This window comes from Chelon labrosus, assembly GCF_963514085.1.
Source record: "Chelon labrosus genome assembly, chromosome: 20".
Classification (NCBI taxonomy): domain Eukaryota; kingdom Metazoa; phylum Chordata; class Actinopteri; order Mugiliformes; family Mugilidae; genus Chelon; species Chelon labrosus.
The window spans coordinates 1,258,175-1,274,299 of record NC_140353.1 but is presented as its reverse complement, the minus strand read 5'-3'; the positions used below and the strand labels follow the sequence as shown (position 1 = coordinate 1,274,299).

Below are 16,125 nucleotides of genomic sequence, written 5' to 3'. Positions count from 1 at the left end.
AAATTTCATTTTGCTTCATATTCCTCGTTGTTCTGGGGCGGAGGCGCGTCTCTCCCTCGTCTCTCCCTCTTCTCAAATCAACAACAGAAACACACAGAAGGACGGAGGGTCAGAGTTTAATAACAGTCTAAAGTCTTGTGTCCAGCATGTGGAGGATTCCTCTCATCATCCATACATGTGTCTCTCTGCATCTCTCTTCTTCTTCCTTCTCTCTTGTCCATCCCAGTCGTCTTCGTTTGTCCTATTATTATTATTTTCTGTCCCTCTAAAACCTTTCCCCTCTCACTCGCCTCCTTTTTATTTAAAAATGCACCTTTAAAGCCGCTGCAGCTCCATGGAGCCAGGATTTATTCCTTCCTTCCTGGAGAATTAAAAGAACATTTTTAGTAAATACTGGGAGGGTCTGTGTAGGTTTAGTGGTGTTTCAAGTTTGGTTTTAGACTAAAAAATATAGAAATAAATCAAAATTTTCGATTTAAAAAGCAAAACCAAGAAATACTAAAGCAGTGAATTTACCTTTGGTCCTTAGATCTGTGAAAAAAGAGACCAGAACGTTTATTTTTGTGACTTTACTTTTGAATTTGAATTTTTGTGTTTGAATTTAAAACAAGAATCAAATAACAGTTGTTTTCCTTTTTTTTAATTTCCGATTTTCGAAAGCAAAGACCGTAGGTGCAATAAGTCAAAAATTAAAAAGCAGGGAGGTGTAGCAGATGATGCTAACAGATTTTAAATTAAGTCTGATAATCTGAGGCGAGGATAACTTTGTGCGTCCGGGGCACTGATGTGAAGTGGTGTTCTTCTGACAGGAGCTGCGGGGCGTCCTGGATGAGAACAAGGCTCGGTTCAGTCGGATGCTGGAGGCCGGACGGCGGCTGCAGGCGGCGGGATGCAGAGGAGTGTCCACCTGTGAACCAGAGTCACGCTGGAGATGTTTGTACGAGAGGCTGCAGCGAGAGCACAGAGACCTGGACAAGAAGAGGAAGCTGAGGAGCAGGTGAAGAAACATCTGAAAAACAGAAGAAGATCAACCTGGACCAGAAGGTTTCACTGATGATTTTATTTTAAATGTGTGATGATCAGGTTCCTTCGCGACTCTGCTGCTCTGCTCGACTGGATGTCTGGAGCCAGACAGCTGATCGATGAATGGACTCAGCTCTCGGTCAACGAGGAATCGGATGCTGAGCAAAGACGGGAGCTGTTCCTCCAGTCTGTGGTGAGACACGCTCAGCAGACATTTTAATATTCGGAACTGTTAAACGTGTGGCTGCGCTGAAAAGTTCGCTGACGACGTTTACGTGTTTCAGGCTTTGACCAAAGAGTTGGAGGTCAGATCTGCTCTGAAGGCGGCGGCGGTCGGAGCTGCTGCACGGCTGGTTCAGCTGAGAGAAGCAGACGGAGCCTCGAGTGGAAATCAGGAGGAACAAGTGACTCCCTCAGACCCAGACCTCTGCTCCATCAACACCCAGCTCAGACAGGTGGAGCTGGACTGGTCCAGGCTGCAGAGCGACGTGCACGCCACCCGAGAAGCTCTGCACAAGGTGAGGAGGACATGACATTACATTAGAGACGACAGGTAATGACAGCTGAAGGATGGAGTCTCTCTGTATCAGTTATTATCAGAATATGAGTCTGGGTTCATCTGATTTCTTTATGGGGCGCGTCTCAACAAATGCCTTAATCCAGGGGTGTCAAACATACGGCCTGTGGGCCAAAACCGGACGCCAGAGGGTTCAATCTGTCCCGCAGGAAGAATTTGCTTTTATTTTTTAATAAAAGTAACTGTTTTATTCAGAGTTGCGGACATAACAAAGACACCGAGACCCAGAACTGAACACCTGATGGAACTGAACTTTTCTTAAGAGATTTATCCATCAGCACACGAAGCCTCCTCTTCAGCCTCCTCTTCTTCACCATCGAGCTTGATTTAGTTTGAGTCTAAACTGAGCGCTCTAAAAACGTGAAGCACATTACCAACTCTCCCTCCTCGTGTCTTTCCATAAACCCTAAAAAAACATTTCTAAATGTCAGCTCCAGCCTTTTCACGCGTGGAGCAGCACTGAGCGGTTTGATATTTCAAACCCCACATCTCAGTCTTCCTGCCTCCAATTAGTTTGAAACATCCCCGCTGAGCAGCACAATGCCATCTGGAGGACTCTCCTCACACTCACTGCCTCCTCTCCTCTCAGCTCTCCTCCATCCCTCTTCTTCATCGCCTCTCATCTCTCTCTCTCTTTGCACATCTTATTATTTCCTGTTCTTCTCTTTCACCTATTTTTTGATTTGTACTCTCATCTATCTCTGCCTCTAACTTTTCTGTCTTTGCTCGTGGGAGGGATGTCCTCCATCGCCACAAATAAAACTCTAACAATAAATCTAACTAATAAAACGCTGAGATCTATTAAAATATCATCAAATTCTCGTGTGAATCAGTAAAATAAAATATAAATTTGTACGATAAGACTGGAGCTATATTTTCTAAGATGACTAGAATAAGTCATGTCTGTTGTTGTAAGTTTGATTTATGAATGAATGAATGAACAGTGACCTTGCTCCTCCTCTGCCTCCTGCAGCGATGGATGCAGATGTTGACACAGCAGGAGGCGCTGCAGGAGCTGCAGGTCTGGCTCGAAGCTTTTGAGTCCGAGCTGGAGGAGCATCGCAGCAAGATGGACCAGAAGTCCTGCACCAACTCTGATCTGACCCGGCTCATAAAGCACCGCAAGGTAGACGAGGACCGGATGTTCTGCAGAGTAAATCACCTGAGTCCTCGATCTTCATGTCTCTGTTCTTATCTCTCAGGCGTGTCAGACAGAGGTGTCGGCCCGTCAGACCACACTGGACTACATCAACCAGCCTCTACAGACGTGTGGTACTGAGGAAGACCAGAGGGGGCGCTACGAGCTCAACCGGTTTGCAGAGGAGCAGGATCGTCTGAACCATCAGTGGCTCAGTCTGCAGGAGGAACTCAACACTGAGGTGAAAGGAAGCAGCAAATGTCAGTTTATGCTGCAAATAGTTCCAAATAGTCTGGAGTCTCTCTGTTGGGAACTGATTCTGCTCCAGGAATCCAAATAAATATTTTATCCACCATCCAACACCATAATCTAACTAACTACAGTGCGTCTCCACAATCCTTTGACTTTCATTTTATTTTATCTCCAGTTAAAATGATTTATTTTCCTTTTTCAGATCCAGGAGGCGGAGCAGGAGCTGAGGATCAGAGCGGAGCGGGACGCCCGACTGCAGCAGATCAACAGCTGGATCTCGGATCAGAACCTCTGGATGGACTCGGCTCAGAACCCCGGGAGCCAGACGGAGCTGCAGAGGAGCGTCGCTACCTGCCAGGTGAGCTCACGGGTCCCATCTGTGCTCTAACAGGTCAGGAGATTAGGTTTTTGTCTTTGCAGTAACACAGACTTTAACTGGTGTCTGTGTGTCAGGACCTTGAGGAGAAGATCCGTCAGAAGTCTGCAGCTCTTCAGGAGCTCAGAGACAGAGAGGTTTGTGGTGGACGAGAAAACAGCAGCTGTGATTTTATGTCTCGGACTGAAACGTCCATCCAGGCCTGTTCAGCTCTCACACAGCAGGTAAACTACACTCCACACACACAACAACAGTTCATTACTCATCTGAAGATTGAGTTCATCTAAAATCGCTAAAGAAAGACAACTGGACTGAAGACCGGGATGAAACGTCTTCAAGAAACCCAACCAAGTCCAGTTGTCTCTTTAGTGTTTTCAGATAAACTTTGACCTGATGACTGAGAACCTCCACAGACATAAAGACCGTGAGCTCTTCTTGGTATTTTCCAGAATGAATCAGTGAAGCAGAAGCTGGTCCAGACTCAGCAGCTGTGGGTCGACGTGGAGACGAAACAGAAACAGATGAGGCTGAAGACACTGAGGACGTCCCAGGCTCTGGATTATTTCTGCGGCCCTCAGCTCTGCCTGCAGGCTCAGAGACAGCTCCATGAAAAGCTTCAGGTGTTTGACTCAGACCTGCTCCTTCTCTTGTTGTTTTATATCCAGCTGTAGATGTTTATGTCTGTCTGCTGGTTTCAGCGTCTTCATGAGGAGGCGGAAGCGTCTGAGGCAGAGTGGGACGACCTGAATCAAACCGTCGCCTCCCTCAGAGGGAACATTGCTCCTGCTGCTGCCGCCGCCGCCGCTGAGCAAATGAACAGAGACAGAGAGACGTGAGACAGACGCCTGCACACAACCACATCAACGCACAACGATAAACTCTCACACACTAACTCTGCTGTGTGTGTTTTTTGTTCCAGCTGGACCGAGGTACGTGGATCTGTGAGCCGGCAGCTCCAGAAGAGTCAGGACGTCCTGCTGGTGTGGGACGTCTACGCCCGGCTGGCTGCAAATCTCTCAGAGCGCCTGCAGACGCTGCAGAGAGACGTCGCGTCAGCGCTGAGCGACGCACCTGGACGACACAGCACCGTGGAGCAGCTCACCGCCAAGACACACGATGTTCAGGTGAGCTAGCGGCTCAAGGAGTCTCTCCTTCAGAATTATTCCTCAAGATCAAGATCAGTTTTGCAGAAAAAGTCAAAACTCCAGCGACACCTGTAGCAGAAACATTAGATCCAGTTCCCTGGTTTAACTGTCGTCCAATTACTGACGTACTTAATTTACACAAACACATATCTCCAGGAGAGTTTAATCTTTAACTCTGAACCTGTAATTCCTCGCTAACAAGCCTTCTTCAGGACTGTCGACCACATCTGGATGCAGATGTTTGAGGCCAGTTCAACCAGGGAAGTAGATCTGATATAAAATCTGATCCTCAAAAAACTAGTCAAAGAACAGCTTCCTTTACCGTTAATGTTCCAACATTTAGCTTGTATTTAGAGTTTGGAGTTCTGACTGGATGTATAAATGACTAAGTCCAGGCTTTCCTCGTGTCTTTAACTTGTCTGTCCCTTTGTCCAGAGTCTCATGGAGAGGACCGACACTCTGCAGCCCGGCCTGGAGGAGCTGCTGGAGGCCTCCAAGGACTTGATTGGCCACCTGGAGCCTTCAGCCGTCGGCCTGGTCCAATCAGAGAGCCGCTTGTTGTCCCGTGGCGTCCTGCAGCTCAGCCAGCAGCTGTCAGGGAAGCTGGGTCATCTGCAGGTAGAGTTTCATGAATGAATGAGTCAATGAGTCAGTGACTGGTGACGTCAGATCAGTCATCAGATACAAACCAATATCTGACTTTATTACTGCAACCTGTTGCTTCTCCTCCTTCGCTGTGGCTGCTCACGGTTCACAGCTGATCCCTGCTAATTGCTAATCGTCACACTGACCTATAAATGAAGACACTTATAGCCGTGTGGCGTGTCTGCATCTGCGTCTGCTGTAGGAGGAGCTTAAGCTGCTGCAGGAGTTTGGAGACGAGCTGGAGTCACTGGAGGGAAATCTGAGGGTTTGGGAGCAGCGTCTGGAGAATGTGGCTCAGACGGGAGACCAGGTATGAATGAATGAATGAATGAATGAATGAATGAGAGTCTGATGTGTGTAGTGTCGTTTTTGTGTTAAATGTTTTCATGTTTTAATTATATCTTATTATATTGAGGAGCTAAAAATAATTTCTCTAAACGTTCAGACGTCGAGTTTAAAGGTTTAGCACAAGAAGAAGAAATTCAGGCTCAGAAGTCGCTCATAAATCATCCAGTTACTGTGGAGAATCAGTGTTTAGACGATCAGAGGCCTGATGGAGAGCAGCATGTCGTCTTCATGCTCCTCAGCTCCGTCCTCCAGACTCTTGTTTGTTGTTGTTGTGTTGGTTGTGATCTCTCTGACTCCACCATATGTTTCCAGTCTGGCCTCCTGCAGCTGAGCGGCCTGTCTGCTGACCTGGATGTGCTGAACGAGCTGAGCCTCAGTCTGACGCTGGGCGACGCTGCAGCGCAACGCCTGCAACGCCTCAACCGCCGCTGGGCCGACGCCTCCGCCAGAGCCGAGGAGGCCTGCAGGTCTGGACGAACGAGCACCGACAAAAAAGATTCACGTGTTTAACATTTAAAATAAACTGGAAACTAGAGAATAAAGCTCAATGCTGCTGATCAGCTTCTTTTAGTTCATCTGTTACGTGACAAACCATCTTAGTTTGAACAGAATAAATGACCTGAGCCATGTTTATTAGCTTTTAATCATATTAGAAAGTATTTAATCAGCAGATGAAAGTACAGATTTAAATGTGTGTTTTGTGGTTTTCATACAGTTAGGTTCAGATATTTCCTCTTCAAGTAACTAAAGACATTATCAGTGATTTGGATTCAGTAACATTTCATCTAAATTATTGGATGTTTTTTTGCATCTTTAAGCCAAAAACAGGAAATCAGAAAAGTTAGATTAGATTTTCCAAAACCTCCCGTCCTCTTTAGTTTCAGATTCTCCTGTAGAACCTGATGGATGCAGTAAAGGTTGTAGGAGAACAAACTTCTGAGGGTTTCTGGGTTTTTAAAGCCGTTCTTTGTGTTCTCAGTGAGCTGCAGACGGAGGCGTTGAGGCTGCAGACGTTTGAGCAGAAGTGCGAGAGCTGGATGTCGTTCCTCCAGAGGATGGAGGACGGTCTGGCCGTGGACGTGTCCGGCTCCTACCTCGGCCTCCGGGAGCAGCTCTGCACCCACAAGGTATCGAACGTGAACCCGACTTTAGAGAAACACTCAGAACACACACACATATCATCCTGATCCGTCTCCGTTTGCTTCAGCGTTTTCAGGCCGAGCTGTCCATCGGCCACCAGATCCTCCACTCGGTCATCACTGAAGCTCTTCACCTGCTGCAGAGAGGAGAGGTGGAGGACAGGTAAGAGGAGCTAAAGCACCTCCTCCTGATTGAGGAGCTTCTCTGGTGGGATTTAATTCGCTCACCTCATTTGTTTCAGATAAACTTCAAACTCTAACTTGTCAAATACGCTCAAAGCTACAGAAATGCAGCTGTAGAATGTTTTTAAGTCTGTTGAGTCACTTGTACTCCACTCAGATAAACACATAAACTGTTCTAATGTTTTAGCTGATGATAGAATCTGGCTCTACTGGTGAGTATTTAATGTCATCGTGACGCTCTGACGTGTCCAGGAGTGACTTCGTCCTGAAGCTGGCCCAGCTCAGAGAGCACTGGCAGGGGGCGGTGCAGCGGGCCGACCAGCGGCGCTCCCTGGTGGAGGGGCTGGTGAAGCACTGGAACCTGTACAGCCGCAGCCTGAGGAAGCTGCAGAGGTTCCTGTCGGACACGCAGGGCCTCCTGCCCCCCGCCGGGCCGTCCCGCTGCAGCCTGCAGCAGCTCCGACGCTCCCTGCACGACCTCCAGGTGAGACAGACTGAAAACGAGAGGGAATAAGAGGAACATGAAACGTTACTCAGGCAGGACTGGTCATATTCAGTGTACTGAGACATCCTCAAACCCAGTGACTAGAACAAACAATAGCTGCTGATTGAATTTACATCAGAATAAAGACGAGATTAGGGAGTCTTTTACTTTCTTTTTGAGCCTTTAATTATCCTGAATGAGGAGAGTGAAGGGATTTAATTGATCGTCAGTGAAGCTATAAAAGGCCAGATCTTCCCCACGTCTTCCAACTCATTTCCTCCTCCTTCCTCCTTCCTCAGCACACGGAGCTGCTGTTCCAGAGGTACCAGAGCAGCTTCATCCACACTCTGGAGGTCGGCCGGCAGCTCTTCTCCATGGGGGACGAGGAGACCCAGACTCGGCTGCAGACGGACCTGGGGACGCTGCAGGAGCAGTGGGACGACCTGCACGGCCTGCTGGGCAGAAGGATGGATCTGACTGAGGCCATCATCAAGGTGACTTTTAATGAAACTTGTTCATTTTTAAATGTCTGGTCTGCAGCAGGGCTGTGTTTCTCTGTTTTATTTGTAGAATCAACTATTTTTCCATTTTATTTATTGTTTTATTTTGCATTGATTGTAGAAATCAGAGGAGGATGTTGATGAGAGGAGACCGCTAAATATTTGTGGCTCCAGGTGGAACATATTGAGACCAGTTAGACTTGTCTGCAAGTACGAAGCTTCAATGCAACTGAGCCAAAATGAGTTCCTTTAGTTTCCAACAGCAGAGGTTAATGGGTTCTAGACAGAAAAAAAAAAGGTTGGAGGCTCAGTCTAGTGAATTTAAACTGAGTTGCTCCAATCCATGAAACTAATACTACAAACAGAGAATGAAGGAGTCTCTTCTTCTTCTTCTTCTTCTTCTTCTTCTTCTTCTTCTTCTCTGAATCAGCTGCAGGTAGATGAGATTTTCTTTGAACAAACACCTTTTTCTCTCAGAGCAGCTTAATCCAATCTAATTAATGACAGCGGACATTAATTCATGGCGACAAAGAGCGTAGCGGGGGTCGTTCTCAAAGCCCATCAGCTTCTTAACGTCCCATCGCGTTGATCTGACTGATTAATGATTGATTGGTTCTGTCTGCTGCCTCAGAACTGGGAGCAGTGCGAGGCCGGCCTGACGGACAGCGTGCTGCAGCTGAAGGACATGAAGACCAGGCTGAACCAGGCGATGCCAGAGAGCGACGACGAGCTGCAGAGCGCAGAGAAATTCACCAAGGTAGAAAATGAAAGGGTTTTAAATGTACAGAGAGGAATTTAAGATAAACTGTCACTGCAGACTGAGCCTCAGAGTCAGAGTCAGGCTTAGTTTTGCTGAGATGTGTTTCTACAACATGACACAGGAATAAACACGACTAAGAATTATTTATGTTTTCATTGAGAAGCAGCAGATTTTATCCAACCAGATGTTGTCATGTAATAAATGAGAAATGTAAGAAACCAAGTCAAAGAGAAAACACTAGAATCATAGAAGCAGAGAAGATTCTTTACAAACTTGAATTTGAATCAAGTTCAGATTTTTAACCCTAAACAAAAAAAGGAAAGGAACTATTATTGATCATTAAGACACGTGGAATTTTGGAGAATCTTAACTTTATTAAGCACCTGAAAATTTAAAAGAATAGTTTGACCTGTTAGAATATTTGGTTATTGACCTTCTTACTGGTCCCTATTAGACCTCACATTAACATCCATCCTGATCTGATCTGGTCTCTAGAGTCCAGGTGTGAACACTGATCTGGTGTCATTCATTCAACCACTGTTAGAAATGATCACACGAATCAGTGTTCATCAGTAATGAGAGCCTTTTAAAGGATTCTGGTCTTGGAGCTGAGAACCAAACTAAACTTGAAACTAATCTTTACTGGAATCAACAAGAGAGTCTTTCCATCTTGTTCCAATATCTGGATCATGTCTCCAAGTCAACAAGCAGCTGTTGATGGTTCTGATCCAGCGGTAGGTAGAGATCCATTAGAGACAGCAGCTGCTACAATATTCTACTGACCACATGATGGCGCTGCTGATTTACAGACACACAAACTGAGATCAGATCTCAAGAGCTGGCTGGGGACGCATGTGGAGACACATTTAGATTAAGACCAGGTAGATGGACAGGTGAGACCAGGTGGAGACACAGGGACATAGAGATGGACAGTAGCATTTGTATTGGCCTGGATGGATGTTAACAGTCTGAACGGGACCATTGAGACACATTTTCCAACATGTCAAACTATTCTTTTAAATGTTCATGTGTATTATACTTTCTGCAACAACGATAGAGACGATAAAGTTCATATTTACTGAACTCTTCCCACATCTTCAGCTCTTCAGCCTTCTAAAGTCTGATCTTGGTAAAAATCAAGATAAATTAAAGTTGCGATAACGAGCCGTAAACGATAGGAACCATCTGACAGACAGTCAGGAAAACTTGAGTCAAAGTCAAGTTTCATCCTCTCTGACCCATCAGAGCCTTTATCCTCCACTCCTCCCTCCACCCCCGTCCCTCCCCCTCTCCTGCCAACCCCTCCCCCAGCCCCGGCCTGCTGCCCGTGTCCCTTAATCCTCTCTGGGCGGGGTTATACAAGAGAAAAAAGAAGTGACAGATATAGGAGGAGAAAGAGAAATAAAGGGGGCTGGTCAGGGGAGGACGGTAGTGGGACGAGCCTTGGAGGGGGACGACCCTGACTACTGGTTTGTTGTTGTGCCGGCCGGCCGGCGTGTTATGGTATGCAGGAGAACGAGGACTCCCTGGAGGACTGGGCTGAGAGCCTGACGGAGCTGAGCACCATGAAGACGGACCTGTCCCAGTACATCATCGCGGACGACGTCCTGCTGCTGCAGGAGCAGGTGGAGCATCTTCACTGCCAGTGGGAGGAACTCTGCCTGAAGGTTAGTGACCTGCACCGGCTCCTGGAGATGGAAGCGTCATCTCTGTAGAGATAGAGATAGAGATAGAGATGAGATGGTTCTCAGTCAAAAAACAAACGATAAACAAAGACTACTGGACTTGTTGTTGTTTCTTGGTATTAATCAAGATTCCCCAACAGGTCCAGCTGACAGTTTCATTGCTCAGAGTTTCTGCAGATCACAGCTTTATCCAAACTCCAGCCTTTTATCTCTCTCTCTCTTTACGTTAATCCTTCAAGTTTATTTTACAACAAGATCTTTGTTTTTCTGGTTAAATGACTTCACAACTTCTAGAATCAGGGTTAAACAAACTTAAACAAATTCACTTTTTTGATGCAAACTCCTGCTTCTTAATCAGAGAACCAACAGTGAGCGCTTCAGACGAGCTTTGAAGGCTTAGTTAGCTAAATAATTACAAAGCTAACATATCCTAAACGGCTTTAAACAGCGTTGTTGGTAGAGGGTGTGTGTTCTGGGAGGGCAGCGGGTCGACTGACACAGTTTAACTCTTCACACTGCTGCAGGACAGAACAAGGATTCAGATTCAAGTTTATTTGTCATGTGCAGGATTAACACGGTGTTAACAGTGAAATGAAATGACTGTCAGCTCAGACATAAAGTAGCACAAACGTAAGAGAAACTAAAAGCCTCCTTCATTTTATTTAATCATTAAAAGACTTTTTGCAGTCTTTGCATCTTTTCCAGTCGTCAGCGTTCAAAGCCTTTAATGAAGAGTTAAGTTAGTAAATCTAAAGAGAGACCAACAGGTTTGGGAGGAGGCACGGGGTGTGACGGGAGAGGGGGGAGGAGAGGGGCATTGTGGGAATGAGGGAACAGATGGTGACACTGGAGAAATGTAGTAATGAGCTGAGAGGCTTCAGGAAGAGGAGCGTTGGTATTAAAATGAGTTCTGGAGGGAGGGGGAGGGGGAGGTGATCACTTTCACTGTTAGTTGGTGTGTTTACATTTGAGTTGGTCGTTGACTATGAATGGCTTTACTGGGACAGTTTATTAGGTACACTAGTGAATGCATTCTAATAAAAGAGTCCTGCTCTAAATCTAAAGTACAATCATGTCCAAACCAGTTTATAACAAGTCCTAAACCAGTCTATAACCATTTATATTGTTGCTAGAGTGTTTGAAGTTTCAGATGTTATTAGAGTCCCTGCACCATAACCAGACTTAGAGCTGATCAAACACAGAACAACTAATCATCTTTCAGTAAAGGAGCTTATGTCATATCTGTGGTGCAATCCTCTCAGGTGTCTCTGCGGAAACAGGAGATCGCGGACCGTCTGAACGCCTGGATCATCTTCAACGAGAAGAACAAGGAGCTGTGCGAGTGGCTGACGCAGATGGAGAACAAGGTGGCGCACAACTCCGACCTCAACATCGAGGAAATGGTGGAGAAGCTCAAGAAGGTGGGAGGCTGCAGTACAGACATTCAGACATCAGACGCCCTTAAAAGAACTAAGTAACTTGAAGAGATGCAGCTTTAATCCAGTCCATAACCAAGTCCTAAACTAGTTTATAACCAAGAATTAACCAGAGAAGAGAGCTTGGAGCTGTGTGTCGGCCCAACACTCACAGTGATGTTGATTATTCTATACACAGGTCAGGCTGTAGCTTCATTAACAAGTTTCAAACCATCCAAACTGTAGGAGAGCTCCAGAACTGTAGCAGCAGCATCACGGCTTTATCGACCTCCATAAAACTTTGGTGTGTGGTTTGTTTTTATCGTTAAATGTTGTTGCGTCACTGGAGCAGCTCTGCAGTCGGAGCCGTGAATCTCTTCCTGATTGTTAAAGTGACGACAGCTGTTTCTGCCCCAGCAGGACCACGAGGGTCTATTGGTGCTGAACTTATGGCCCCTTCTATTTGTTAACTGTGACCGTGAAGGGGGGGGTGGAGGGTAATAAAAAACTTAACTGCACTGGAGGGGGGTCTGAAACCTTTTCAGCCCCTTGAGCTTTAAATTTAGAGCTTCATCCTGGCACACAGACTCGGGGCAGTAGTTTTTGGAAAAGAACCAAAATCAGTGAATGTTAAATCTTTTTATTTATCTTTTAGAATATAAAACATTTTGTCCTTGTAGCTGTTGGCTAGCATTAGCACAGCAGTGAAATGAAGCTGCACATAGAAGTTTTCAAGGTTTTATTACAATCCCAGCTGTGTCTCTAAAATAACATAAGACACGGAGATAAATAAATAAATAATAACTTAACGTGTGTGCTTGTCATAGGAGAGAGGCACTTACTGCTTGTTCCAAAATATGCATCACCTCCAACAATAAAAATGTGTCACTTCATTTGTGTTTGTAGAGACACGATCAAACGGTAAACCTGTATAATCTAAATGTAAATGTCGACCTTTACGTTTGTCCCTCCTCCAGGACTGCATGGAGGAGATCAACCTGTTCAGTGAGAACAAAACTCACCTGAAGCAGCTGGGACAGCAGCTCATCACCGCCAGCAACAAGACGAAGGAGACGGAGATCAACGACAAGCTGAAGGACGTCAACGACCGCTGGCAGCATCTGTTTGACCACATCGAGGCCAGGTAGGGAAACGCTTTGATTTGATTGGCTCGGCAGGTTTCAGATCAGATTGGAGGGATGTGTTGAGACGAGGGGCTCTGGGTGGTGAAGAAAGAGCCTCCTGGACTCTGTGAGGCTTGCACTGAGAGCTTCTACAGCTCCACGTAGAGAGGTTAGGATGTTATGTTGCTCATGATGGCTGAGCAAGCCTTCCTCATCAGCCTGTTCAGTTTGTTGGCACCACAGATCTCAATGATGCATCTGTAGAAGCCTAATGAACACATTAAAGGACCTGCATCTCCCCAGAAACAGCAGCATCTTCAGTTCAGTTCAGTTTCTTGGAGAAAGAACTTGTCCTAAACCAGTTAATAACCCTGATGGTGACATGGGTGGGATCCACCAGCAGCCATATTAGGTCACGTTAGTGTCTCTGCAACATAAAGTCTTCTGAATGAGTTCCACAAATTAGATTTCATGTTGAGTGTTTGTTTTTTTATTGCTGCTGCATGTTCCAACACGTGCAGCTTTATCTTGTGGAGCGAGCAGAGCACAGATGTTATTCTACCCTGGTGCAGATTAGAGCAGGAAAAGCTCCGACAGAGGATAGAGGGACATTATTATTATTAATCCATAAATACAGACGTCCCTCCAGCCCTGAGGGAGCTGCTGCTACGTTCCTGCATCAGCTCAGTCAGCAGCTGATCGGTTCAATCGCTGGTTCATTGCAGAGAATGTCAAGTAAAAGAGGTCGTCTCAGCTTCTTTAATCAGAAGTTATTATTTCTGTGTCTGCAGATGATTTATTATAAAGGTCTGGTACACGCAAAAATGAGATGAAGAAGCCGACTCTGGTTCGTACATCTGAACGAAAAACAGCTAAACTTTGCATTTATCTTATGCGTAAACTTCTTTCCTGCACAGAAAGAGTTCAAAAAGAAAAGAAAAGTCTTTAGAGAATAAAATCACAGCCGTGCTTTTAAGAAGAATAAAATACAAACATACCTATAAAAAATCATTTTAAAAAAAATAGGAGAAGACACGGGAGAAGACGATAATAAAAAGGGGGCGTTGGGAGACCTGGGCCCGCTTCTGGGTCCCCCTGCTTTTGTGGAAAAGATGGACAAACGTCTTCAAAGACCATCCGTACCCAATGAAACCCTGTCATCTTATCTCATGTGTTCGTCCATGTTTAGAGCTCTAAGTTACATTTTTATCTTCACTATTTATCCAGTACCATCACATCAGTCATTTACCTGCTTCATTTTGACAATTACGTGTTCTCTCCACTAACTCCACTGATCTCAGAAACCAGCATCATGCATTAGTGGAGCAGTTTTAGGCCTTTCTTGTTCTGTTTTGGTAAATTTGACTTCCCCACAGTCAAACAGTTCAGTAATTATTCCCCGCCGTGTGTCTGCCGTGCAGCGGAGCGGCTGCAGGATGCTGGAGTGCACCGCAATTACATCTGAGGCAAACAACAGGACAGTGAGTTTAAAGCAGCAGCCTGATGATTGACTGTTTAGTGACGACGCATGGACTCATCTGAGCTAAATGAACTGACTCCATGAAGCAGAGTGAGAGCGGGATGGAGGCGACTTATCCTCCGTGAGAGTGACTTAGAGCTGCCATATGGTGGCTGCTCACTGACCCAGGCTGCTCTGCTTCTGTACAACAGTGTTCACACATACAGCTGTTTTCTCATTGTGCTTTATTTTGAATCGCTTAGAAATCTATTGACTGCAGACGTGTTTATACGGGTAAACGTGGTCGACTGTCTGGTTGATCTCAGTGTGTTTTGTGTTGTAAGTAGAAACAGCTGAGGTGTGTTTGAAATAAATAGATGAAATATTGTTTTTGCATCTGCACCACATCCCACTGTCAACTCCAACTGATCGAACATTAATATCCTCGTCCACTTCTCTCAGAAAATTCTCCCTTGTCCTGCGTCCTAGACACCATCCACTCTTTGAATATCTGCCCATCTTAAATGTCCTAGAGTTGGTCTCCTGTAGCTTCCTAAAGTCTGTCCTTGTCTTCCTTGTCTTCTCCTAGAGTTGGTCTCCTGTAGCTTCCTAAAGTCTGTCCTTGTCTTCCTTGTCTTCTCCTAGAGTTGGTCTCCTGTGTCTTCCTAAAGTCTGTCCTTGTCTTCCTTGTCTTCTCCTAGAGTTGGTCTCCTGTAGCGTCCTAAAGTCTGTCCCTGTCTTCCTTGTCTTCTCCTAGAGTTGGTCTCCTGTGTCTTCCTAAAGTCTGTCCTTGTCTTCCTTGTCTTCTCCTAGAGTTGGTCTCCTGTGTCTTCCTAAAGTCTGTCCTTGTCTTCCTTGTCTTCTCCTAGAGTTGGTCTCCTGTGTCTTCCTAAAGTCTGTCCTTGTCTTCCTTGTCTTCTCCTAGAGTTGGTCTCCTGTGTCTTCCTAAAGTCTGTCCTTGTCTTCCTTGTCTTCTCCTAGAGTGGACTGGATTCAGTCCAATAAATCTTTCAGTCAAAGTTAATGTAGTGTGGAGAGGGTAGCTGGTTCCTTGTGTTCTCTACTCCAGAAATGTTCTGGTCATCCAACGCTGCCATAAACTCCCTAACCCTCTCTGGAAGATGTTTCTCCTTGACGCTGTCTCCAGGAAACTTTTCTCTTCTTCTTTTAAATGTTCAGTGTTTGTTGTTGTTGTTTGGGTGCAGCCTTTGACTGAGTGGACTCCATGGATTCTGTTTAGATGATCAACTACTACCACCTCACCACACATCCACATTAATCTAGTTACTAGCTGCTGACTCACTTCAGTTTAGTGGATTTTTGGCTGCTTTGACGCTAGCCAACGAAGAGAGAGAAGATTTGATGCTACAGGGACGTGGTTTTGGTTTGTAGACCTGAAAAGAATAACTCCTTAAGATCAGACTTGGCTGAAGCCCAATATCGATCCAGTCATTTTAAAAATACCTGGATCCTGACAGGGGTCATCCCTAATGACAGTAGTTGTTCTGTTACAGGTGAGTTAGCTGCTATAATGTATTAATATAATATAGTTTAAACGCTAACAGCGGCACAGGTTCTATCTAGATCCAACACAGAAGCATAAAACCATCTTAATCTTGTCATAACATCCTAATTATTTTAGCGAGGCCACGGCCTGAGAGTGAGCGCACTCAGTGAACAGTCACCAGGACAAGAGCTGGGCTCTTTATCACGGTGACAGGTTGTTGGTTCAGAGACGTGACCTCTGTCTTTTAAAAATAGAACGACTGGAGAGCGTGACACACAATAGTGACCCCGTCCCTCCCCCACCCCCACCCCCGCCCCAGCATAACAAGGTTAAGCCTGTTAATGAGTTGCTGCTGCTGAGGCACG

The 16,125-nt window shown here is 45.7% G+C and overlaps 1 protein-coding gene across 7 annotated transcripts in view; it reads left to right on the top strand.

Moving 5' to 3' along the window:
• The window catches only part of syne2b (spectrin repeat containing, nuclear envelope 2b), a 106,409-nt gene that overhangs the window by 73,577 nt on the left and 16,707 nt on the right, over positions 1 to 16,125 (top strand). For all 7 annotated transcript variants that reach the window (XM_084569484.1, XM_084569482.1, XM_084569483.1 and 4 more), the window contains 21 exons: positions 810 to 997; positions 1,084 to 1,216; positions 1,308 to 1,541; positions 2,574 to 2,726; positions 2,803 to 2,979; positions 3,193 to 3,348; positions 3,444 to 3,590; positions 3,816 to 3,986; positions 4,065 to 4,198; positions 4,286 to 4,490; positions 4,947 to 5,129; positions 5,359 to 5,466; positions 5,817 to 5,971; positions 6,484 to 6,631; positions 6,712 to 6,806; positions 7,079 to 7,310; positions 7,610 to 7,804; positions 8,442 to 8,567; positions 10,082 to 10,237; positions 11,518 to 11,676; positions 12,648 to 12,814. In XM_084569484.1, coding sequence (XP_084425610.1) covers positions 810 to 997; positions 1,084 to 1,216; positions 1,308 to 1,541; positions 2,574 to 2,726; positions 2,803 to 2,979; positions 3,193 to 3,348; positions 3,444 to 3,590; positions 3,816 to 3,986; positions 4,065 to 4,198; positions 4,286 to 4,490; positions 4,947 to 5,129; positions 5,359 to 5,466; positions 5,817 to 5,971; positions 6,484 to 6,631; positions 6,712 to 6,806; positions 7,079 to 7,310; positions 7,610 to 7,804; positions 8,442 to 8,567; positions 10,082 to 10,237; positions 11,518 to 11,676; positions 12,648 to 12,814 — 3,422 coding nt within the window. The remainder of the gene's footprint in view (positions 1 to 809; positions 998 to 1,083; positions 1,217 to 1,307; positions 1,542 to 2,573; positions 2,727 to 2,802; positions 2,980 to 3,192; positions 3,349 to 3,443; positions 3,591 to 3,815; positions 3,987 to 4,064; positions 4,199 to 4,285; positions 4,491 to 4,946; positions 5,130 to 5,358; positions 5,467 to 5,816; positions 5,972 to 6,483; positions 6,632 to 6,711; positions 6,807 to 7,078; positions 7,311 to 7,609; positions 7,805 to 8,441; positions 8,568 to 10,081; positions 10,238 to 11,517; positions 11,677 to 12,647; positions 12,815 to 16,125) is intronic.